At 44.0% G+C, this 27,155-nt stretch overlaps 1 protein-coding gene across 1 annotated transcript in view; it reads right to left on the bottom strand.

Annotated features, from left to right (window-relative positions):
• Positions 1 to 27,155, bottom strand: part of laptm4b (lysosomal protein transmembrane 4 beta) — a 50,222-nt gene that overhangs the window by 21,933 nt on the left and 1,134 nt on the right. The window contains exons 2-5 of the mRNA XM_043687647.1: positions 18,176 to 18,287; positions 15,547 to 15,620; positions 9,580 to 9,702; positions 5,184 to 5,282 (exon numbers count right to left, since the gene is read on the bottom strand). Of these exons, the coding sequence (XP_043543582.1) occupies positions 5,184 to 5,282; positions 9,580 to 9,702; positions 15,547 to 15,620; positions 18,176 to 18,287 (408 nt within the window). The remainder of the gene's footprint in view (positions 1 to 5,183; positions 5,283 to 9,579; positions 9,703 to 15,546; positions 15,621 to 18,175; positions 18,288 to 27,155) is intronic.

Here is a 27,155-nt window from a genome sequence, read left to right as displayed (position 1 = left end):
GGCACTAATAACTACCTGGGTTCAGTGTCAAACAAACTGAGCACTATAAAAATGTTGGTATTTTGTTTTGTTTGAAATTGTCAAGACCATAAGACAGAGGAGCAGAAATTAGGCCATTCAGCCCCTCAAGTCTGTTCTGCCGTTCAATCATGGCTGATAATTTTCTCAACCCCATCCTCGTGCTTTCTCCCAATAACCCTCGATCCCCTTGATACTCAAGAACCTATCTATCTCCGTCTTAATTATACTGTATGACCTGGCCTCCACAGCCTTCTGTGGAATTAATTCCATAGATTGACCACTCTCTGGCTGAAGAAGTTTCTCCTTATCTCTATTCTAAAAGGTCTTTCCTTTACTCTAAGGCTGTGCCTGAGGGTCCTATTCTCTCTACCAATGGAAACATCTTCCCAACACGGTTATGGGGTGGTATGGTGGCTCAATGTTAGCACTGCTGCCTCACAGCATCAGGGACCTGGGTTTGATTACAGCCTTGGACAACTGTGCAGGTTTCCTCCGGGTGCTCCTGTTTCCTCCCATAATCCAAAGATGTACAGGTTAGGTGAATTAGCCATGCTAAATTGCCCATAGTGTGCAGGGATGTGTAGATTAGGTACATTAGTCAGGGGAAATGTAAAATAATAGGACAGGAAAATGGGTCTTTGGAGGGTCAGTGTGGACTTGTTGGGCCAAAATGGCCTGTTTCCACACTGTAGGGATTCTAAATTCTAATTTTAAAAAAACTACTCTGTCCAGGCCATTCTGTATGTTTCAGTTAGATCCCCCCTCACCCTTCTAAACTCCATCAAGTATAGACCCAGAGTCCTCATATGTTAAGCTTTTCATTCCTGGGACCATTCTCGTGAACCTCCTCTGAACACAATGCAGGGCCACTCTCCTAGCCTATCCAAATCCTTCCTGAGATATGGGGCCCAAAACTGCACACAATACTCCAAATGTGGTCTGACCAGAGTGATATGGAGTCTCAGAAGTACATCCCTGCTTTTATATTCAAGTCCTCTCAAAATAAATGCCATCATTGCATTTACATTCCTAACTACTGACTCAACCTGCAAGTTTACCTTGAGAGAATCCTGGACTAGAACTCCCATGTCTCTTTGCACTTCAGACTTCTGAATTTTCTCCCCATTTAGAAAATAGTCCATGCCTCCATACTGGGAGAAAGGGAGGACTGCAGATGCTGGAGATTAGAGTTGAGAGTGTGGTGCTGGAAAAGCACAGCAGGTCAGGCAGCATCCAAGGAACAGGAGAATTGACGTTTCGGGCATAAGCCCTTCATCAGGAATGAGGCTTCACTGTCGACTCATGCCTCTATTCTTCTTAACAGCGTGCATGACCTCACATTTTCCCACATTGTATTCCATCTGCCCCTTCTTTGCCCACTCTCCTAGCCTATCCAAATCCTTCTGCAGCCTCCCCACTCATATATTTTAGTTTTAGGCTCAATATTTAATTTGAAGCACAAACTTCTATCTACATTTCTGAGTAATCTTCAAAATCTTGGGTTATGTCTCACCTCCATCAATTTTCCCCTAATCAAAGCAACCCAACGTAGAGAGTTTTGTCTCGATATTATAATCTCAGACATTGGAATTGCTTGAATCAAACCTTCCCAATGCAATATTTTCTTCAGCAGATAAAAGTCCGGCTGTCTTATCAAAGTTTATGCAAGGCTAGAATAACTTTCTTCAGACTGCGATAAGTGACCTTGTGGTGGATCTCTGTAGTCAGTCAACACTGGCAACATCTGGTCCAATATATCCACTGGATAGCAGCTAACCACCACCTTCTCCTTCTCTTACAGTTCGACTTAAATGTTGGCCTAGCCACATGTCGAAAGTGTGTTGCTGGAAAAGCACAGCAGGTCAGGCAACATCCAAGGAGCAGGAGAATCGACATTTCAGGCATAAGCCCTTCATCAGGAAGGGGCCTAGCCACATCCCTATTATGGATTAAACAAAGGAATGTTTTTATACGCATCAAGATCTAGTCAGACAGAAATCCACTTATTTGGTCCATATATCAAAGCAGTCGAAAGGCACATAGATTGGTGCCATCAACAAAATCTGCTAAATGTCAATTGTATATCCACTAATGCTGCAATTCCTCAGTACTGCAGGGGCAGAGTTCTGCAGATTATGTACCCATGTCCGAGAGTGAGTCTTAGATTCACAATGCTCTGATAATGGGGCATCAGAGCTGGGTCAAAGCTCAGACGATGAATGAGAAATGATACCTCAGGTAATCTCTGTCCTGTATGTAATAGCAGGAAAAGGTCACAAGAGAATCAGAAAAGTACCAGATGTACTTGAAAGCTTAGACACATGTTGCACTATCACTTTCTGATCAGAGGCAGAGAAGTGTTATAGATTAAGGGCAGCACGGTGGCTCAGTGGTTAACATGGCTGCCTCACACTGACAGGGACCCAGGTTTAATTCCAACCTTGGACCACTGTCTGTGTGGAGTTTGCACATTCTCCCCATGTCTGCATGAGTTTCCTCTGGGTGCTCCGGTTTCCTCCCACAGTCCAAACTTGTGCTGGTTAAGGTGGATTGGCCACGGGAAGTGTAGGTTTACAAGGATAATGGAGCAGGGTTGGATCTGACTGGAATGCTCTTCAGAGGGTCAGTGTGGACGCAATGGATCGACTGGCCTGCTTCCACACTGTGGGGTTTCTATGAATCTGAGTCATACAGCATGGAAACAGACCGTTCGGCCCAACCAGTCTATGCCGACCATAATCCAAACCAAACCAGTCCCACCCTACCTGCTATACCCCTCTGAACATTTCTTATTCATGAACTTATCCAAATGTCTTTGTGATGTTGTAACTGTTGCCAATGCCTCCTATTTGTCTTTTCCTATCAGCTATAGCTAAGGCTCTTCAACCAGTGTATGAATCTGAGTGTCTAAATCTTCTGATTATTTATTATGATTATTTATTCTGATTTTATTTAATATGATCTCTGCTTTCACCAGCTTTCCCTTGAAATCCAGCTGTGTGGCTAGTTATGCATGGTAAACAAACCGAGGCAAATGGTACGGTATACGTCTGATTGTGAAACACAGTTAAGATCTGCAAATGTCCATAGAAACAAAAATAGCCTTTTTACAATTCTATTGTATGAGATTAGGTGTCGAGACAGACCGTCTACATTGGTTTGCTTTCATTAGGCGAAAGATGATGGAGGTGAGACATACCCGAAGATTTTGGACAGACGTAGGTGCTTCAAATTAGATATTGAGCCCAAAACTAAAATATACAAGGGGGGAAGCTGCACCCACCACTTCCTCTGGACTAACAACTCTGTATAAAAAAAACTGTCCCTCATGTCTTTTTCAAATATTTCTCCTCTCACCTTAAAGTGTGCCCCTCGGTTTGAAATTCATTGGAACTGAAATTGAAATTTAATGTTCCAGCACAGAGGGAGGCCATTTGACCCATCTTGCCTGTGACTACTCTCAAAATGAGTAACGCACCTCATGCCAGTCTCCCTGTAACTCTGCTCAGTCTTCCTTATCAGACAATAAGTGAATTCCCTCTTGAAGTCCTAGATTGAACCTGCCTCTGCATTCCAGATTCTAACTACTTGTTGTGTGAGAATATATCCCCCTATGTTACTATTTCCTTCTTTTATTTCTTAAATCTGCATTCTCTTTGTCCTGTTCCTTTCACCCATGAGAACAATTTCTCCCTATCTACTCCGTCGATAGGAGTAAACGATAGGTGATTGGGAATAAAGTCTAAAGCAAGAGAAGAACAGTTGGATAGATGAAGGAATGGATAACCATGTGGCTGGTAGGCTGAGTAGCTGTTAGTGGAGACTGTTAGTGGCTAACAATGGGTTTTGTATAATGGCAGACTATGTGATTTGTTGGGTAGGTGGTTGGGACATGGGAGAGCTCAAGCCCTGAAATTATTGAACTTGATATTCAGTCCAGAGGGCTGCAGGGTCCCCAAGCAGAAAATGAGGTGCTGTTCTTCCAGCTTGCTGTGAGCTTCACTGGAACACTGCAGCAAGCCTGAGACAGAGATGTTGGCCAGGGAACAGGGTGGTGTGTTGGAGTGGCAGGCAACTGGAAGCTCAGGTTCGTTTTTGCGGGCAGAACGTACGTATTCTGTGAAGCAGTCACCCAGTCTACACTTCGTTTCCCCAATGTACAGGAGACCACATTGTGAGCAGCGAATGCAGTAGACTCAATTGTGAGAAGCGCAAGTAGAGTGCTGCTTTACCTGGAAGGTGTGTTAGAGCCCTTGGATGCTGGGGAGGGAGGAGAGAAATGTGCAGGTGCTACACCTTCGGCGGTTGCAAGGAAGGTGCTGTGGGGCTGAAGGCAGAGGTTAATTGTTGTTGGGAGTGAAGGAAGAGTGAACCATTCAAGATGCAAGAAGGATGGTCCAGATGGTGGGGATGTTCAGAATCAGGTATCATAGTTTAAGGGTAAGGATTAAACATTTCAGGACTGTGATGAGGAAAGATTTCTTCACCTAGGGACTGAGTCTACGGAATTCATTTTACCACAAGAAGTGGTCAAGCCAAAACATTTTATTTTCAAGAAGAAGGTAGATATAGTTTACCTGACTAAAGGAATCAAGGGATATGGAGGATGGTGGGATTAGGGATTGAGTTTGATGATCGATTATGATCATATTGAATGGCCTAGCAGGCTTGAAGGGCCAAATGGCCTACTCCTGCTCCTATCTCCTATGTTTCTCTGAAGTTCCACATCCCTGGAACCTTTCTCAAAAACCTTTTCTGCATCCTCTCTCACGCCTTCATAGCTTTTAATTAATCACGTAAGTTAATATTTGGTAATCACAGCAAGTGGTTGGAGAGTGTGTGTAGCAGCCAGCTAATGTTCTTTCTTAGAGCTGAAATCAGCACATTGCCTCTTGAATGCATGTTTTACAAATTTCTGCAAGTGGAATTGTTCAATCTTTAGCTTTTTCCATGATATTTTTGGCTGGATTATGTTGCTAAAAGATTACTTCCTGGAAAATTAAAATATGAGTCATTTATGAAAATGATGGATTAAAATGAAAAAGGTAACAGTCACCATCAATGGTGTACTTGAAGGCCTGAGTCAGGATAGGGAGCATCAATCACATATCATTGTTATAGCTCATACAGTCACTCTGATAAACTAAGAGGCTCAAGCTTACCTTAAAGGCCAGAATGATGCCAATGAAGGAAAGAACAACAAACACCAGGCACGCTGGGTTCATTGACATAAGGTGCTCCTTGTAGGGGATATTAGCAGGCTGTGAAAAAGGAATGTGAAAAATAAATGCTCGCAGAGCTGCCTCTAGAGTGGCATATCCAAAACGTGAACAGCACAGAAACAGACCATGAGGCAAACTTATCTATACTGGTGTTTCCACAGCTCCTGATCCCTCTCCCACCAACCTGGAAAGTGAGATAGTGTGAATGGGCTAAAGAGCTTTATCTGTGCTGTATAACTCTATGACCTAACCAATCCTTACCAAGCTGACCTACCCTACTCTTACCAATATGACCTGACCTAACCTTATCAATATGAGTTAACCGACCCTTACCAATCTTACCTAACCTGCCATTACCAGTATGACCTAACCTACCCTTACCAATCTGATCTAACCTACCTTTACCAATCTGACCTAACCTATCTTTACCAATCTGATCTAACCTACCCTTACTAATCTGACTTGATTGACTTTTACCAATATGACCTAACCTACCCTTACCAGTCTGACCTAACCTACCCTTACTAATCTGACCTGAGTAACCTTTACAAATATGACCTAACCTACCCTTACCAATATGACCTAACTTACCCTTACCAATATGCTCTGACCTACTCTTACCAATATGACCTGATCTACCATTACTAATCTGATCTAACCCACTCTTACCAATATGACCTGACCTACCCTTTTCAATATAACCTAACTTACCCTTACCTTCAATTTTACCTAACTTACCCTTACCAATCTGACCTAATCTAGCTTTACCAATATGACCTAATCTACCCTTACTAAGCTGACCTGACCAACTTTTACTAATCTGACCTGACCTACCCTTACTAATCTGACCTGACCTATCCTTACCAATACGACCTGACCTACCATTATCAATCTGACCTACCCTAGCTTTACCAATCTGACCTAACCTACCCTTACCAATGTGACCTAATCTACCCTTACTAAGCTGACCTGACCGACTTTTACCAATTTGACCCGACCTACCTTTACTAATCTGACCAGACCTACACTTACCAATATGACCTGACCTACCATTATCAATATGACCTAACCCACCCTTACCAATATAACATGATCTACCTTTTCATTCCCCCTCACATGTTTATCCATTTCTCCTTAAATGCATTTAATATTATCTACTTTTAACAAATTCTTTCGGGTAATGACTTCCACATTCTCACTACTCAGTGGGCAAAGGCCTTTGCCCATTTTTTCAATTCATTCTTGTGCATCGCTGCCCGACCCTGATTACCCTGTGAAGGAAGTGGTGAGTTGCCTTTTTGATTGTAACTCAGTAGCTCACTACACAATTCTAGATGGCTATTAAGGGTCAACCACATTGCTATGGGTTTGGAGTCACGTTGAAGGCCAGATTGGGTAAGGACAGCAGATTAGGTCTTCCAAAGTGAGTTAGTGAACCAGTTTAGTTTCTATAACAATTGATGGTAGCTCCATGTTTGCTATGACTAAGTGTTACTTATAATGATCAAAGTGAAACTGAAGTGTGACTGGGACTAGTTATGCATTCCAGATTTTATTCATTAAATATAAACTTCAGCAGCTATCAGTTTGGGATTTCAGCTTGCATTGCCATAGCATTAGCCTCAGCCCCCAGATTACTGAAGCTCTGATTATGTCATTCTGCTACCATAGAATATAGAACAGTACAGCACAGGAACAGGCCCTTCAGCCCAACATGTTTGTGCTGATCATGACGCCATTCCAAACTAATCCTATCTGCTGCACATGGTCTGTACCTCTCTACTCGCTGCCTGTTCATGTGTCTGCCTACATGCCTCTTAAACATTGCTACTGTATCTGCTTCTACCATCTTCTCTGGCAGTATTTTCCGGGCACATACCACCCACTATGTATTAAAAACACTTGTCACTTATATGTCCTTTAAACTTGCTTCCCCCCCCCCCCCCCCCCACTCCACTTTCAACCTATACCCCTTAGTATTTGACATTTCCACCCTGGGGAAAAAGATTCTAACTTTCCTCTCTATCCATGCATCTCATAATTTTATAGACAGGTCGCCTCTCAGCCTAGAGTCATAGAGTCATAGAGATGTATAGCACGGAAACAGACCCTTCGGTCCAACTCGTCCATGCCAACCAGATATCCCAACCCAAGCTAGTCCTATCTGCCAGCACCCGGCCCATATCCCTCCAAACCCTTCCTTTCCATATACCCATCCAAATGCCTTTTAAATGTTGCAATTGTACCAGCCTCCACCACTTCCTCTGGCAGCTAATTCCATACACGTACCACCCTCTGCGTGAAAAAGTTGCCCCTTAGATCTCTTTTATATCTTTCCCCTCTCACCCTAAACCTATGTCCTCTGGTTCTGGACTCCCCCACCCTAGGGAAAAGACTTTCTGCTGTTCCCTTTATCTGTGGCCCTAATGACTTTATAACCCTTTATAAGGTTACCACTCAACCTCGAGCCTCTCATTATAACTCAAACTCTCCAGTCCCAGTAACATCCTTGTAAATATTTTCTGCACCCTCTCCAATTTAAGAATATCTTTCCTATAGCAGGGTGACCAGAACTGGACACAGTACTCCAAAATTGGTCGTATCAACATTCACTATAATCGCAACATGATGTCCCAACTCTTATACTCAATGGTCTGAGCAATGAAGGCAAGCATGCTAAACCAGTCTACCTGTGATGTAAGTTTCAAGGAACTATATACTTGAATTCCTAGGTCTCTCTGTTCTGAACATTCCCCAGGGCACTATCGTTAACTGCACAAAGCCTGCCCTGTTTGCCTTATAAGAATGCAACACCTTGCATTTATTCAAATTAAACTCCATCTGCCACTCCTCGGCCTATTGGCTCGGCTATCCAAATCATTTATGTAAATGGAAACAACAGTAGACCCAGCACCAATCCCCGCAGAACTCCATTGTCACAGGCGTTGAGTCTGAAAAATGAACTCCACCACTACCCTCTGTCTCCTATCATCAAGCCAATTTGTATCCAGTTGGCAAGCTCTCCTTTGATCCCATATGATCGAACCTTACTAACCAGTCTGCCGGACAGAACCTTGTCAAAGGCCTTGCTCAGATCCGTGTAGACAACATTCACTGCTCTGCTCTCATCAATTTCTTGGTGACATCCTCAAACAAAAAATCAATCAAGTTTGTGAGATGCGATTTCCCATGCATAAAGCCATGATGACGATCCCAAATTAGTCCTGGCCTTTCTAAATGCATATAAATCCTGTTTTTCGGAATTCCCTTCAACAACTTACCAACCACTGATGTCAGACTCACTGGTCTATGGTTTCCTGGCTTCTCCTTGCAGACTTTCTTAAATAAAGACACAACATAGTGTCCAGGGATGTGCAGTTTAGGTGGATTGTCCATGTTAAATTGCCCAAAATGTCCAGGGATGTGCAAGTTGGGTGGATTATCCATGGGAAATGCAAGGTTACAGGGATAGCGAGGGTGGATCTGGGTGGGATGCTATACAGAGGGTCGGTGTGGATTCGAAGGGCTGAATGGCCTGCTTCCACACTGAAGGGATTCTATGATTTTATAATTAACCACCCTCCAGTCTTCAGGCACCTCACCCGTGGCTGTTCATGGTACAAATAGCTCTGCTAGACACCCCTCAATCTCTTTCCAAGCTTCCCACAATATTCTGGGATACACTTGATCAGATCCCAGGGACCTATCACATGAACCTCCCCAACACTCTTCCGACTCACTCCAACTTCTTTATCCTTCTGTTCTTTCACAGGAACAGGAGTAGGCCATTCTGCCCTTCATGCCTGCTTCACCATTCCATATGAACACAGCTGATCATCCAACTCAGTCCCTGCTCCTGCTTTCCTTAATTTCCAGGGCTCTTTCTTGTTTAGAAATAGATATCAACCTACATTTTGAGATTAATCCATATTGCTTTTGGAGACAATGCGGTGCTGAGCCATCAGAATGACATCGTGGCTGAACAGGTTAAATTACAGAGACTGATTGGACAGACTCAGTCTGTATGCACTGGAGTAAAATAGTTTAGGGAACTTGGTGATTGAACTTTGTTGTTTAGAATGAACAAAGACTTTAGTAGAATGAACATGGACTGGGTTGGATGACCAGACATGTTCATACTGAATGGTGGAGCAGGCTCAAGGGGTTGAATCGCCTACTTCTGCTCCTATCTTGTATGTTTGAGGACATTATAATCTGGGAGGAAAAGTGAGGTCTGACACCGGCTGCAGCGGATGCAGTAGATAATGTGGGTGGAGGTACATTATAATCTGGTCTTGCATTATTATATGATTTCACAACATTGTATATTTCATACCAGTTGTCGCAGGTAGTCTTGAATAGAGTTTGGATAGATGACCACACTGATGGCTACAAGAGTATTGAGGGCAAAGTCAAAGATCTGGTAACAGAAGAATGGGACGATCCATGCACTGAGTTGCTGGAAGACAATGAAGAAACAAAAAAAATGTTAAGTTTTGCAAAACTGAGAGAGTGACACAGACACTGTATTTACACTAGAATATGACACCTTTATATCAGTATCCTGATAGGATTGACCAGGCACTACAGTTGCCCCTTCAAGAATGTACCCCTGATCAACATGGGTGTCACTGGCGAAGGATTAGTGTTTCTTTAACTCATCTGTAAATGAGAGTAGGTTGCTGAAAAAGCACAGCAGGTCAGGCAGCATCCAAGGAGCAGGAGAATCGACGTTTCATTCCTGATGAGGGGCTTATGCGAGAAACGTCGATTCTCCTGCTCCTCGGATGCTGCCTGACCTGCTGTGCTTTTCCAGCATCACACTCTCAACTCTGATCTGCAGCATCTGCAGTCCTCACTTTCCCCTCTGCTGTAAATGCCCCGAAACTGAGTGGCTTGCTCAGCACTAGCTGGTTACGAATCAAAAATTAACAGTTAAGGGTCAGCCACGTTACTGGAGTTATATAAATAACCAGACCAGGTAATAATGGTTAACAGACATTAATTAACAAAATGAATTTTTACAACAGCTGATGAGAGCTTCATAATTGAGATGATGTTTTTGAATAAACTGAAGTTAAACTTTATCAGCTGCCCTGTTGGAAGTTGAAGCCTATTTGCCAGGACATCACTCTGGGCCTCTGAAGGTCTATTCTAGTGACATGCTCAGTACCACATATACTCAAGTAATAGCCAATCTCATGTCAATGTCGACCCCCTATGTTTGGCCAAATAATCTGGAATTTTCCATACATCTCGTGTAAAAGTCGACCCTAGTTATTCATAGATAACAGATCAATGTTTATGAGTCCGTGTGCTGGCCATCACGTTCCCGCTCCAGTTTTCCAGTCTGCCGGTTGTTCCGCCCTGTGCCTAGTCTTCCAGTCCGCTGGCTGTTATATTCCGCTCTGGGTTTTCAGAATTACCATAATTCAATTTTTTTCGTTAATTCGTTTAGAGATCAGTTGGGCTCCTGATAATGATACTTTTGACGGGCATGAATTTCAGCCCCTCAAAAGTAGTGTCCATGTAATAGTCGACCCCATAAATTAAACCTTAGAAATTCTCCTGCTCCTCGGATGCTGCCTGACCTGCTGTGCTTTTCCAGCATCACACTCTCAACTCTGATCTGCAGTCCTCACTTTCCCCTCTGCTGTAAATGCCCCGAAACTGAGTGGCTTGCTCAGCACTAGCTGGTTACGAATCAAAACATTCGACTAGGGGCGGCACAGAGGCTCGGTGGTTAGCACTGCTGTCTCACAGCACCAGGGTCCCAGGTTCAATGCCAGTCTCGGGTGACTGTCTGTGTGGAGTTTGCACATTCTCCCCGTATCTGCGTAGGTTTCCTCCGGGTGGTCCAGTTTCCTCCCACCAGTCCAAAGATGTGCAGGTCAGGTGAATTGGCCATGCTAAATTGCCCATAGTGCGAGGTGGGTCGGGGAATGGGTCTGGGTGGGTTACTCTTCGGAGGGTCGGGTTGGGCTGAAGGGCCTGTTTCCACACTGTAGGGAATCTAATCTAAACTATTACTCAAGTATGTATAATATCGAGTATATGTCACCATCTCCTCCAAATGCAAGAAAGGGAAGCTCATTATTTCGTTAGATATTTTTCCTTGTGTTTCCCTTGTCTTTGCATTGTAACTTTTTGAGAGTGTGGGCTGATAAGAGTGGGGAATGTGGCAGTGGGACGGAGATGAATGGTGGGATCAACAGTTCGTCTACTCAACAAATAATATTTCAGGATTGTGAAAAGAACTTCAGCTGGCTAAGCAGCATCTGTGCATGCAGAGAGAGAGTGGATTAACATTTCAAGTCAATGACCTTTCATCAAAGCTTGCAACAGTTAGAGATCCAGCAGGTTTCAGGCAAGGGGTTGGATGGGACAAGAACAAAATGGTCATGTGACATAGTGATAGACTCAGTATGGATGAAAGGTCATCAAACTGAAATGTTAATGCTCCTTCTCTCTTCACAGACGTTGCATGACCAGCTGAGTGTTTTTTGTATTTTCTGTTTTTATTTATAAAAACTGGGCTGTTAGGGTGGAAGGGACATGTTTGTAATGTATATCTCTTGAAAGAAATGCTTATCAGCCTGTGTAAAGATTGGATCCAGTTCTATCCTTTACCGCCCCTAACTTTCTGGTGTATAACAGCGGTGAAAGAGTCTTCTTGCATTTTCTGATTCTATTTCCATAATACACAGTATTTTGGATTTTGCTTTAAGATTTGTCTGATGTTGATTTAATAATGCATGAAGTACACCAAACATAATAGAATTGGCTGGGAGTGAATAGTAAGTCAATGGAGATTTGGAATGCAAACAGAAATTGCTGCAGAGTTAACTAATGACTCTTCCTAAGAATAGATGAGGATCTGGAATAGACAGATATACTATTACACCCAAAACATTGAATCTATCTGTCACTTTTAAGTAGCAGAAAATGTAACTTTGTTTTCTTGCCATCTCATTGACAAAATATGGAGAAAATGCATTCCAAAGCAATTCACAAATTCAGATTGAAGCACTTTTAGTCAGTCACCACATCATAAACATTAAAACTCAAAATGCACAAAACAGGAATCATGAATCCTAGCCATTAACAGTGCCATTAATACAATTGGCACCACATCCGCACCCTTCACTACCGACATTCAGTAGACGCACTGCAGAAATTCACTAAAGTTTCTTGGACAGCACCTTCCAAACTCATTTTCCCCCTGGAAGGACAAGGGCAGCAGTTACATGGGAACACCACCCCCTGCAAGTTCCCTCCAAGCCACTCACCATCCTGACTTGGAAATATATCGCATTTCTTTCAATGTCACTGGGTCAAAATCCTGGAATTCCATCCCTAAGGGCATTGCGGTTCTGTCTACAGTATATAGACTTCAGCAGTTCAAGAAGGTTTAAAAACTGGGTTGTTTGGTGGGAGGGGCATGTTTTTGATCTATATCTCTTTAAAGAAATGCTTATAAGCCTCTGTAAAGATTGGGTCCAGTTCTATCCTTCACTCCTTGCTTTCTGAGGGCACCTTCTTGAAGGCATCTAGGAATGAGCAATAAATATTGGCCCAGCCAGCGATGCCCCCATCCCACAAATGAATTTAAAAAATGAGCTGCTCTACACGGCTAACCATGAGAACAAACTGTTGCTCCAGATTTTGTGGCAATGATGAGAGTGAATTTTACAGTTATTATTCACCTGAAACTGTCAGCAATTACTGGGGTCTGCATGAGAACTGTTAAATGTAAAAATCCAGAGCTGTTGGAAGCTCATAGAATTAGAAACCACTGAACTGAGTTGATTTTTCCCATGTTACAGTATTATTCTTTGTTGTCACAAACAAGAACTTGGACTTCACTTGCTTAAGTCAGAAAGGTTAGAGAATTTAAAGCCATCTTGAAACTGCTCAACAACTATTAACACCAAGCCACACATTTTCCCTTTACTCATTCAGGGGATGTGGGTGTCACTGGCTAGGCCAGCAATTAGTGCCCTTTCTCAGTTGACCAGAGAGAGAGTTAAGAGTCAACTACATTGCTGTGAAAATTTCCTAAAGTACATGAGTGAACAAGCTTAGTTTTTACAACAACTGACAGCGGTTACAGGGTCACCCTTAGGTCACCAAATTTTTATTGAAATTGCATTTAAGATGGCGGCTCCTCAACCTGCGGCTCATCCATTCCCTCCTCTTTTTGCGTTTTCCTTTCCCCCTTCTTCCTCTCTCTTTTATTTTAAGTTTCTTTCAGTGTTTTTGAAAAAAACTTACCTTGGAGCAGCAATTGGAGTTGATAAGTGTGGTGCTGGAAAAGCACAGCAGGTCAGGCAGTATCTGAGGAGCAGGAGAATCGACATTTCGGACAAGAGCCCTTTATCAGATATTTGGGGTGGGGGGGGGAGCTGAGAGATAAATAGGAGGGTGGAGGTGGGGGGTTGGAGGGTCCCAAGGCAGAAGGTGAGGTGTTGGGTGGGTTGGATTTGACGATGGAGGAGGTCCAGGTCTTGCATGTCCTTGGCAGAGTGGGAGGGGGAGTTGAAGTGGTCAGCTGCAGGGCAGTGGAGGTGTTTGGTGCGGGTGTCCCAGAGATGCAGAGCGGGCTAGAGGCTCATGTGGAGCAGGGACAGGAGTAAAGATCCGGAGCAGAGCGGGGATGGTTGGAGGGCCCCTGAGCAGAGTGGGGACCATCAGAGTACATGGAGTGGGGATGGTTGTTGGACTGGGGACGGGGTGGGCTGTCAGTGGTTTGTGAGCCTGGTCAGACCACATATGGAAGCCCCTTGTGCTGATCTACTAGTGCCCTTTATACAAAGACTGCAATGTTTATCTTTTTAACATTATTTCTTATTTTTCTACCTTATACTATGAATCACAGTAAGGTAATGTAACCTCTTTTCCTTTATTTTTCTATTTCTGTCGAGGGCCATTTTCTATCTAAGATGGCACCATACAGGCGATATTGTAAACTTTTTACTGTACTCCTGTACTTGAGTACACAGGACAATAAAGGAAATTCTAATTCATTTCCAATTACTCCAAGTGGGATTTGAACCCATGGTCCCCAGAACATTTTCCTGAGGCTCTGAATTGTTAGACAGTCAGATGATCACTATGCTGCCACTCCCTCAGCTATGCCAAATGGGTAACAAGCTGTCTCCTTCAAATGGGAATGGTGTCACTGAAAAAAGAATGAAGAAGCAAATCTGGAAAGAGTGAAGATCTTTTTATTATGCCACCTCACTCACATCAGGAGGGTAATTGCAACAGACAAGCTGTTAGACAACTGTCTTCTCCAACGCAATCCTAGCCCTTATTAAATGGCCTCACTCACATGCCACCCCAGGTCATTAACACCACCATGCTAAGGAGTAACAGCTATGGATTTATTAAGGGGGGGATTGGCGGGAGATAACATCCACCCCATCGTTGTTAACACCACTGTTTATTCACACGGCCTCAAACCGACACAGGCTCTACTAAACCACTCCAGATGACACTAGGCTTTGGGTAACTACCCAACAGCAGTGGGGTCTCTGAGATACCAGGACTGTCTGGTCTATTGTGGAAGTGGCCAGTCCTTTCATTTGCTGAAGATGCCGTTCTGGAGAAGCACGACTCCATATGGGAAGGCAGTGGTGCAATTATCGCTGTCCTAGCCATCCAGAAACTCAAGCCAATGGTCTTGGAGCATGGGTTCAAATCCATATAGCGGTCAGTGAAATGGAATGGACAGTTGGCCTAATTTGATGGCTATCATTTGTCATCAAAAACCATCTGCTTAACTGATGACCTGTAGGAAATCTTATTTACCCATGAAATGTCATTTAATCTTAGCTGCCTTCTGGGATGGGCAATAAATGGACAAGACAGTGACACCCACAAACCATCAACAATTTTGTTTTAAGAGAAGTGTGAAATAGGTTTTCATTTCAAAATGCATAGACTTGCTAAAACTGCATTCAATTGGCCCAGATGGAATATCATATCGAATTTAGTCTGTGCTGCTATAGCACCTGTTTCTTTAACGCGAATTGGCTTTGACCCGATTGAAGTATTTAGACCGTTATTTGTAGAACACGATCTTTCCTTACTGTATTGGCTATAACGCGATTCTGGCCCCACTAGTTTAAATGGCACGGCTGTTACATGATTTTTGTAAAACACAAGATCGCACAAGAACTGAACTATAGTATGAAATCAGAACTGACTGTACATCCATATTGGTTACAATAGCATCACCAAAATAAAAGCCACCAAATTTGGCTGTTGGATCCTGATTTTAGCCATTCACTTACAGTACCTTATATGCGCCATAAGTGGCCATTCCACAGATCGTTATCATAAGGAGAGAAACGGCAGTAGCGATGCAGATATCTGAAACAGAAAATAGGACGTAGACACAGAAGAAAACACACATTATTTCTAGACACCACATCCAAGCAAGTTGTCGTAGAAAAATGGGAGAACAGGTCAGAGAAATTAATTTTCCTTAAACATGTCAAGTCAGTTGATTGCATTCCTCTCCTTTCATGAGTGTTCTTGCATGAGCCATAGAACCATGAGGACATAGACACAGAAGCAGGAGTTGGCCATTTAGCCCATCAAGTCTGCACCGACCCACTGATCCCCACCCAGACCCAGCACAGCCACCCATAATCAGATCACTGACTGAATGGTGGATTGGTTCAAAGGGCTGTGTGGCCTATGCTCGATCCTTGTTCAGGCGTTTGTATCTATTTTGTAGGCGTACCTGCATTCTGTCACCACAACTCGTACCTGAGAGAGTTCAGTGACTGAAAAAAAAATGCTCGTGAAATAAGCCCTCAGAAGGTATTTTAGGCGATTCTGAGGAATCCAGTGGACCAATTACAAAAGAACATGAACAAGTCTGTGCAGGGAAGATCCCATTTTAAATTACTACGGAGTGATTTGCAATGGAAATACAAGACTGATGGCTAGAAGTCAAGTTATCAACAGAATGTTTTAATATACATGCAGCAGATGTAGGAAGCTTACTGAGAGACTGCTGGATAATTAAACAGTCAGAGAGCTGTAGACAAAGAGTCATACAGCATAGAAACAGCTCCGTCTGTCCACCATGCCTATAGTGACTAACAAACACCAAACTATACTAATCCCATTTAGCTGTACTTTGTCTGCAGCCTACTGTGCCCTGGCATTTTAAGTATTCATCCAGATGTTTCTTAAATGTTGTGAGAGTACCTGCCCGCCCACCACACTCTCAGGCAGCACCTACCATATTCCTACTACCCTCTGGGGGAGAATAGTTCACCCCAGATCCCCTCTAAACCGCTTACTCCTCACCGTAAGCGTATACTGTCTGATAATAGACATGCCTGCCATGGGAAAAAGATTCTCATGATTGACCCTGTCTGCGCCTCTCATAATTTTGTACGCCTGAATCAGATCCACCCTCAGCCTCCTGTGCTCCAGGGTAAACAAATCCCAGCCTATCCAGCCTCTCCTCATAACTGAGACTTTCCATCCCCAACAATATCCAGTGAATTTCCTTTGCACTCTCTCCAGAGCAATCACATCCTTCTGTGATAGTGTGGTGACCAGAACTGCACAGGGTATTCTAGCTGTGGCCTAACTAACGTTTTATAAAGTTGTAACAAGACTTCCTTGCTCCTATATTCCATGCCCTGGGTAATGAAGACAAGCATCCTATATACTCTCTTCCCCACCTGTCTACCTGTACTGACTCCTTCAGGGAACTATGGTCTTGTACACTAAGGTCCCTTTGTTCCTCAGTACTCCCTCGGACCTACCGTTATTGTGTACATCCTTCTCTTACGAGACATCCCAAAATGAACTTCTCAGGATTAAATTCCATTTGCCATACTCTGCCCAATTTACCAGCTGATCAATAGCTCCATCTCCTGATGCTGCCTGACTTGCTGTGTTCTTCCAGCTTTCTGCTTGTATATCAATAGCCTGAAACCATCCTCCTCACTATCAACAACACCGCCAACTTTCACGTCATCAAAGGGAGGCAATGGCTTAGTGGTATTATTGCTGGACTGTTAACCCAATGACCCAGCTAATGTTCTGGGGGTGTGGGTTTGAATCCTGCCAGAGCCGATGGTAGAATTTGAATTCAATAAATATCTGAAATTAAGAGTCTATTGATGACCATAAATTCATTGTGGATTGTTGGGAAAAACATACCTGATTCACTAATGCCCTTTGGGGAAGGAAACTGCCATCCTTATCTGGTATGGCCTACAGGTGACTCCAGACCAACAGCAATGTGGTTGACGCTTAACTGCTCTCTGGGCAATAAATACTGGCCTGGCCAGTGATGCCATCATCCCAGAAATGAATAAAAAATGTGACCTTCTACAACCACATACATTGGAAGCTAGTGCTTCCAATTAAACCTGTTGGACTATAACCTGGTGTTGTGTGATTTTTAACTTTGTACACCCCAGTCCAACACCGGCATCTCCAAATCATCCAAATCATTAATCTACATAACAAGGCTATCAGCACTCAGTTCTGAAGAAGAGTTATATCAGGCTCAAAATGTTAATTCTGTTTTTTCTCTCTCCACAGGTATTTGGATTCCAATTTCCAACATCTGCAACATTTTGGTTTTGTGATGTTTGGACCCACTTGGCAGCCAATATTTGAGATCTTCACAGGGATAACACATGACGGGTAGAGTCTGTGCTTTTCAGGCCACCCCCGGGTGAAAAGGCAGAGCTGAATGTAGAGCAAAGCTCTGTGACACCTTAGTGAGTAGAGGGAGGTTTCCGAGCACAGCGAGCAACCACTCCAGCAGGACATTCCAGTTTCGCAGTCACGCAAAACAAAGTGAGACACCATGACATGGGAAAGACCGTAGGGTTGCAGAGGATGAATGTGGAGGGGTGCAGCAACATTTACAAAAGCTATGGACTTACTGGCATCATCGGTGAGGTCAAAGTCAGTGCCGAGTTCAGCATGGGTCAGGTAGTACCGTTCTGGGTCACTGAGGGCAGACAACAAAATCAGCAGCACCACACCATTGATCAGCTAATGGGAGTGAAAGGAAAAGTCAGTGAGCTACTTAGATTCAAGTCATACCCTTATCTGATCGCACCCGGAAGAGAATACCAATTGTTTTCAGTAATCTTCACCAATCAGTGGACATCTCATGATACCGACGGCAGCTTATCTACATCTGGGTCTGATACTTCCAGTTTGAGCTACTTACCCCGGCTCCCCCTCCCCCTACTCCCCAGGATGTGCTCCCCTCCCCTACACCTTGGGACTTGTTTCCTCTCCCTGCCATGATAAAATAGGGCTGAGTCAAGGGGAGGACATGCCTGACAACTCTGTTTGAATTCTTTGAGGTTGGAACAAGCAAGTTAGATAAAGGAGAGCCGGTGGGTGTGATTAGATTAGGTTACAGTGTGGAAACAGGCCCTTCGGCCCAACAAGTCCACACCGACCCGCTGAAGCGCAACCCACCCATACATTTACCCCTTACCTAACACTACAGGCAATTTAGCATGGCCAATTCACTTGACCTGCACATCTTTGGACTGTGGGAGGAAACCGGAGCACCCGGAGGAAACCCACGCAGACACAGGGAGAACGTGCAAACTCCACACAGTCAGTCGCCTGAGGCGGGAATTGAACCCAGGTCTCTGGCCCTGTGAGGCAACAGTGCTAACCACTGTGCCACCATGCCGCCCCGGGTGTGATTTATTTGGATTTCCAGAAGGCCTTTGGCAAAGTGATACATAGAAGACTGCTAAATAAGTTAAGAGCTCATAGTGATAGGGATAGGCTACTAGCATGGTTAGAGGATTGGCTGACTGGCAGAAGGCAGAGAGTAGGGATAGAGGGATCTTTGAGAGTTTGCAAGTGTACAGGGCCTCAGTGAGACCACGCCTGGAGTATTGTGTGCAGTTTTGGTCTCCTGATGTTCTGGTTATTGAGGGAGCACAATGAAGGTTTACCAGGCTGTTCCCCTGGGACAGCAGGACTTGGAAGTCCAGAACTAGAGGGCATAGGTTTAGGATGAAAGGGGAAAGATATAAAAGAGACCTAAGGGGCAACGTTTTCACGCAGATGGTGGTGCATGTATGGAATGAGCTGCCAGAGGAAGTGGTGGAGGCTGGTACAATTGCAATACTTAAAAGGCATCTGGATGGGTATATGAATAGGAAGGATTTAGAGGGGTATCGGCCAAATGCTGGCAAATGGGACTAGATTAATTTAGGATATCTGGTTGGCATGGATGAGTTGGACCCAAGGATCTGTTTCCATGCTGTACATCTCTATGACTGACGTATGAAGAGAGACTGGATAAGTTAGGATTCACTGGAGTTAAGAAGAATGAGGGGCATCTCAAAAACCTACAAATTTATAACAGGACAAGACAACGAAAACACAAGAAGGATGTTTCTGATGACTGAAGAGTCCAGAACTCAGGGTCACAGTCTAAGGATACGGAGTGGGCCATTTCGGACTGAGATGTGGAGAAATGTCTTCCCCCAGAGAGTGGGGAGCCTGTGGAATTCTCTGCCATGGAAAGTAGTTGAGGTCAAAACATTGAATGTTTTCCAGAAGGAGGTAGATATCGTTCTTAGAGCTGAAGGGATCAAAGGGTATGGAGAGAAAGCGGGAACAGGGGATTCAGTTGGATGGTCAGCCATGATGGAAAAGGCTGGAAGGGCTGAATGGCCTACTAATGCTCCTAGTTTCTATGTTACAAAGTCCACAAATCTTTTATTTATTGTTTTCTGGGACATGGACATTGCAGGCAAGGCCTTACATTCTCTTGAACTGTGGGGTTTGCCATGTGTCTGGAGTCACATGGAGACCTGTCCAAGTCAGGGATGGCAGACTCCCTTCCCAAGAGGACACTGTGAACCAGCTCTGATTTTACAGTGGTGAATAAATAGCCACCGTGGTTCCTTTGTGATGTTTCCAATTTAATTGAATTTAAAATTCCACCATCTGTCAGGGGTGGGATTTGAACCATGCCCTCACAGTCTTAACCTCAGGATCATGTGCCCAGTGAGTTATCACTACTACAGCACCATAATCATTACATGGGACCTAGCCATGATTTGGCTCATATTACAATGTTGTATTAACTGTTAGACATCTGCCAGGACACTTCAGATTTTCCCATCTGACCAATTTGGAACGTTTATTGTCTTATTAATTGTCCAGTCTCTCCATTGAAACATAAATACAGTACTTTTCAGAACAATTAGCATCCATCGTTGAGAGGAGACATTCTCTCTGAAGCTAAATGCAAAACACATTAAACGTAATTAAGGCTGCAATTATGCTATCACATCTGTTAATGCAAAGCTGTTTTTTTCATCGGCACTGATGCAAATGATAAAACTGTGTCCCTCAAATGTCAGATGTGAACTGGATTACTGCACATACTACAGCAAGTTGGTGAAAGAATATCATCTCAAATTCATCTCTCACTCCTCTGCATTAACCAACAACAGTGACTTTCCTTTATAGGGTAGGCCCATTGATGCATGTCCCCCATCTACGATCATTCATGATATTTTCATTTTTACAATTCCAGCCTCTTCAGTAACCATATTAAATCAATTGCCCATTGCCATGAGTCTTCAGCTGCCTTGGCTGACCCTGTGTTCTGTATTACTTCTCTACTTCTTTGCCCTCGTTAAGGGACACTCCTCTTACCCCTCAACTTATTTCATGAAGCCTTCAATGAACTGAACCAATGTCTCCTAATGTGGCTCAGTATCAATCTTGGTAATATTCCTAAGATGCCCCCTGGCTGGTTAACCAGGATAAAACCTCCATAAATACATTGTTTTGATCCTGTTGGAAACATTGCAAGGAGAGGTGAACAAGAGTAGATTTCCAGAACTCATGAGGGGTAAGAGGAGTGTTTTTTCCCTAAATTTATTGTTTTGTGCGAAATAGGTGACACTGGCTAGACTAGTGTGTATTGCACATCTCCAGCTACCCTTGAGAAGGTGGGAGTGAGCTGCCTTCTTGAATCGCTGCAGTCCACCTACTGTGGTTTGACCCACAATGCCCTTAGGAAGGGAATTCCAGGGTTTTGACCCAGCGACACTGAAGGAACGGTGATATATTTTAAAATCAGGCTTGAGGGGGAATTTGTAAGTCGTGGTGTTCAACTGTCCTTGTCCTTTTAGGTGGAAATGGTCTTAGGTTTGGAAGGTGCTGTCTGAGGAGCCTTGGTGAATTTCTGCAGTGCATCTTGTTGTTAATGCACCCTGTTGCTACTGAGGTTGGTGGTGGAGGTGGAGGGAGTGGATGCTTGTAAATTTGGTGTCAATCAAGTGGGCTGCTTTGTTCTGAATGGTTTTGAGCTTCTTGAGTGTTATTGGAGCTGTCGCCATCCAGACAAGTGGGGAGTATTCCATCACACTCCTGATTTATACCTTGTAGATGATGGACAGGCTTTGGGGAGATAGGAGGTGAGTTACTTGCTGCAGAATTCCCAGCTTCTGACCTGCTCTTTGAGCCATTGTGCTTATATGGTGAGTGCAGTTCAGTTTCTGGTCAATAGTAACCCCCAGGATATTGATAATGGGGGATAGAGTGATGGTGATGCATTGCATGTCAACCGTTGATGGTTAGACTCTCTCTTGTTAGAGATAGTCATCACCTGGCATTTGAGTAACATGAATGCAACTTGCCACTTGTCAACCCAAGCCTGGATATTGTTCAAGTCTTGTTGCATTTTGTCATGGACTGTTTCAGTATCTGAGGAGTTGCGAATGGTGCTGAACATTGTGCAATCAGCTGCCAGTTTACATTCATTTCCTGGACAGTGATGCAGAGTAACATTTTTCTTTTTGGTTATAGCTTCAACAGTCTCCATTATCTTAAATGTCCACTCCATCAATCTGATCAGAATGAAGTGCTTTTGAACTTTGAACATTTTGGGTTTTTTTTTTAGCTTTTAATCATATAACAATAATTGTTGATTTCCCAAATTGACCTTATATACCAGACAGTCACGAAGGAGTCTGGGAATCCCAGTACATTGTTGTGGTGGTGAGGTTAAGGTATAAATATAGAAAAGACAAACGAGAGAGACACAACTGTCAGTGTCTGGAACCACAAAATCAATCGCTTCACATTACAATTCAGAGGTCATCATACTCAGAGAAATCGGATGTGTGGGTTTGCAAATGAATGGAAATGATGGCACATTGCCAGTATATTTGTCCCCTTCCAATTCGGGTGCAATCAGTCCTTCATTTACAGGTCAGTTCCAACCCAAAAGAGATTCCAATGATCCAAAACTGTGAATCCTTCTCCCCCGCACCAGCTTCTCAACCACGTGTTCATCTGCTCTATCCTCCTATTCCTACCCTCACTAGCTCATGGCACCGGGACTAATCCAGATATTACCACCCTCAAGGGCCTCCTTTTCAAATTCTTGCCTAACTTCTTATATTCTCTCTTCAGAACCTTCTCTTCCTCTGTTGTTAGTTCCAATATGTACAACAATCTCCTGCCTGACCTGCCAGAGAGTTTCAAATCTCTACCACCCTTTGTATGTAGAAGTGCTTCCTAACATCTATCCTGAACAGTCTGGCCCTAATTCTCAGACTATGTTCCCAGTTCTAGAATCCCCAGTAAGTGGAAATAATTTAGCTTGATCTGCCCTCAATTTGTTGGAGGTAGTTCAAAGAGAATTCAATTAAATGGTGCTTGGGATTGGGTGCTACTTATAAGGAAAGACTGGACAGGTTGGGCCTGCACTGAGGCGAAAGTGAGGACTGCAGATGCTGGAGATTAGAGTCAAGATTAGAGTGGTGCTGGAAAAGCACAGCAGGTCAGGCAGTATCTGAGGAGCAGGAAAATTGACGTTTTGGTCAAAAACCCTTCATCAGGAATGAGGCTGGGAGCTTCAGAGGTGGAGAGATAAATGGGAGGGGGTGGGGCTGGGAGAATGTAGATAGGTGGATGGAGGTGGGGGCAAAAGTGATACGTCGGTGGTGCAGATAGGTGGCAAGGAAGATGGACTAGTGGGACAGGTCATGAGGGCAGTGCTGAGCTGGAAGCTTGGAACTGGGATAAGGTGGGGGGAGGGGAAATAAGGAAAGGGTTGGAGGGTCTCAAGGCAGAAGATGACGCATTCTTCCTCCAGGCATTGGGTGGTAAGGAAGTGGCAATGGAGCAGGCTCAGGACTTGCATGTCCTTGGCGGAGTGGGAGGGGGAGTTGAAGTGTTCGGCCTCGGGCCATGGGGTTGGTTGGTGTGGATGTCCTGGAGATGTTCCCTAAAGCGCTCTGTGAGTAGGTGTCCAGTCTCCCCAATGCAGAGGAGATCGCATCGGGAGCCACGGATACAGTAAATGACATGTGTGGAAGTGCAGGAGAAACTTTAATGGATGTGGAAGGCTCCTTTGGGGCCTTGGACGGATGTGAAGGGGAAGGTGTGGGAGCAGGTTTTGCAATTCCTGCGGTGGCAGGGGAAGGTGCCGGGAGGTAAGGGTAGGTTGTTGGGGAGCATGAACCTAACAAGGGAGTCACAGGAAGTGGATAGGGGTGGAGAGGGAAATATATCTCTGATGGTGGGGTCCATTTGGAGGTGGCGGAATTTGCAGAGGATGATGCCATGAATACCGAGTTTGGTGGGGTGGAAGGTGAGGACCAGGGGGGTTCTGTCCTTGTTGTGGCTGGAGGGGTGGATTTGAGGGCGGAGGTGCGGGACGTGGGTGAGATGCGCTGGAGGGCATCATCAACCACGTGGGAGGGGAAATTGCTGTCTTTAAAGAAGGAGGCGATCTGGAGTGTTCTGTGGTGGAACTGGTCCTCCTGGGAGTAGATGCAGCGGAGGCAGAGGCAGGCCTATATCTCCTCTTTAAAAGAGCGAGAGGTGATTATCTTGAGACCTACGAGATATGGTGAGGAAATGGCAGAGTGAATACTGAGAGGTTGTTTCCCCCTTTTGGAAAAGATCAGAGCTAGAGGGCACAGTTTGAAAATAAGACGTCTCCATGTAAGAGGGAGTGGATGAGAATATATTCTCTCAGGGTAGTTTTGAGTCATTCAAACTCAGCGATGGCACTGTCATTGAATACTTGTGCAGCAGAAATAGAGAGAGATTCTTGGCTGATAAGAGAGCCAGCAGCTAGAGGGAGTAGGGTGGAGTTGAGGCCATAATCAATTTAGCCGTAATGCTATCAACCGACAGAGCAGGCTGGAGGGGCTGAATGGTCTATTTATGCTCCTGATTTGTATGTTTGCATGCTCAGAAACTGACCAGCACCAATTAATGCATTGGAAATATGTGACCTCAAAAGCTATTGTTGTAATTATCAACAAAACAATCCACTGTGAAGCTATTTTGATTTGTTTGGATGTAATTATTTTGCTTGGGGCTAGAAACAAGGGCAGCCTGCCAAAACACTGGCCAGCAGCTCAGCTTAATAATAGCTTGCTGCTACAATTTCTTTCCATTCATTTGTGGGATATGGCCATCACAGGTTTGAGGTCAGTAATTTATTGCCTGTCCCGAGTTGCCCCTTGAGAAGGTGGGGGTGAGCTGCCTTCTTGAACCGCTGCAGTCCATGTGCTGTAGGCAGACCCACAATGCCCTTAGGAAGGAAATTCCAGGATTTTGACCCAGTGACACTGAAGGAATGGCGATATATTTCCAAGTCAGGATGGTGAGTGGCTTGGAGGGGAACCTTCAGGGATGTGGTGTTTCCATGTATCTGCTGCCCTTGTCCTTCTAGATTGTATAAGATCACAGTTAGATAAAGATGTTGGAGGCAAAGGGATCAAAGGGTACGGGGAGAAAGCAGGAACAGGGGATTGAGTTGGCTGATCAGCCATTATCATATTGAATGGCGGAGCAGACTCAAAGGGCCGAATGGCCTCCTCCTGCCACTACTGTCTTTGTTTTGTTGTTTTTTATCACCAACATGAAGCAAAAAAAAATTAACAAATGGTTTTATGAAATGTTGCATCAAAGGTAGAATTAGTTGTTATGAAGTTGAAGGAAACATGACTATTTTATTGCCTCCTTCATGTGTGTTGGTTACCTTACTAAGGCTTGGGGGGGATTTCATGAGTTTTAATCTTTCATTATTGATTGATTATCTTCCTGCGTGATTTATCCATAGATCAATGGCAGAGCTAAGTAACTGTTCCCATATTACTGACAAAATGATCTCGCCATTATTTTCTGAATTATTGGACAACTACGTTTACTGTTGTAGAACAATCTCAAGATACAAGGCGGTAATAGATAGGGAGTAATGAATGTAATCTCCCTCCCAGATCAAATTCCAGTGCAGCACAATTGTAGCTCATGTTGCACAGTTTCCAACATTAAGAGACCTGCCAATCTTCTGTCGACCTGTGTTAAATGATCAGATTAGGAGCAAAAAGCTTCTCTGAATATTGTGGCATTGCATCATCATTAAAAAGGAAACCTTCATCTTGTTCCTATGAGTGGACCAAAGTGCTGCAGATGCTCAAAATAGGGAAGGATGACTGAAAATGCAGGAGATACAAAGTAGGTCAGTCAGCATTGCTGAGAGGAACAAGCGAAGGGAAACCATTGAGATAGAAAGGGCTAGAAGGACTTAATAAGGGGCCCCAAACTGTTCGCACTATTCCAGTTGCAGTCTGATTAGTGCTTGCATAGTTTTGGCAAAGTCTCTCCACTTTTATAGCCCATTCCTGTGGTGCAGGCGCTCGGGTGTTGGTAAGTCAGAAGCAGAGATCTGTAGTGTTGCACTCTGTGAATAAACCTGGTATCAAGAAATGAGTACCTGCCTCGTTTGATAAATCAAACTGTCTCGGATTTGTTTAACCAGATCCTGCATTCGGTGGAGCATGAGGTTATCAAACAGACTTCAAAGCAATCACTGACTGAAAGCATAGCCTATGCAATATACATAAAATACTCCATTGTTATTGATAAGCAAGAGGACACAGCAAGGCCAAAAAACATTCAAAGTAATTAATCCGCTCGCTGGGAAAACACAGGAAACTCAACTCCAAAACTGCACTCTCATCCACATCTTTCAGAATTTCTTTTTAAATGCTGATTTTTTTTTGTGAAGAGTTTGATTTGTTTATGTTGGATTCTGTGTAGCAGGATTACCACATATTGTAAAGTACCTGGATTCTTAATAAATTAGCATTTTCTAAATCCACTTTTATTCCAAGGGTTTCAATTTCCTTAGCTGGTCTGGCCTACCTGTGACTCCAGACCCACAGCAATGGGGTGGACTCTTAAACTGCCCTCTGGGCAACTAGGGATGGGTAACAAACGCTGACCTAGTCACTGACATCCATCTAAACCAGTAACACCCAAAGACTGTGAATGAATATTAAAAAAATTATTGCACCTTTAATAATCATCTGACCTATTTGTAAAATGTTGCTGAATGTTCTATGACTCAAGCAGCAGCTTAGAAGTGCGTCTAGTCTGAAGTATTATCTTAATAACTCTGGGCATATAAAGCTGTGTGAAGGTTACACAGTTCCAGAAATACCCTTCCAAGGCCAATAATAGTCCTGCTTCCAATTTCCATTTGGAAGGGGATTTACTGTGAAGGGGCTTTCTCCAGGACAATGTCACCTGTTCTCAGGTAGAACTGGGACCCACAACATGCAGTAACCTCCTGTCTATTTGGCCCACAGACCAGCCTGTACATCCAGGTGAGACAACATTCCCCTGGGCTCTATTGGGATTCGACTGGACATTCCGTTTGCTCTGACAGCTCCTGACCGATCAAGGACAGCTGTCTCCCTTCCTCCTGGCCCTTCATTCATTTCCTCTCACACTTTCCCTCCCTCTCCTCCCCCCTCCCTCACTGTCCTCCCCCCTCCCTCACTGTCCTTCACCCTCCTTCACTGTCTTTCCCCTTCCCTCACTGTCCTTCCCCCTCCT

This window comes from Chiloscyllium plagiosum, chromosome 4, assembly GCF_004010195.1.
Source record: "Chiloscyllium plagiosum isolate BGI_BamShark_2017 chromosome 4, ASM401019v2, whole genome shotgun sequence".
Taxonomy (NCBI): Eukaryota; Metazoa; Chordata; class Chondrichthyes; order Orectolobiformes; family Hemiscylliidae; genus Chiloscyllium; species Chiloscyllium plagiosum.
This window is presented reverse-complemented; position numbering and strand designations above follow the sequence as displayed.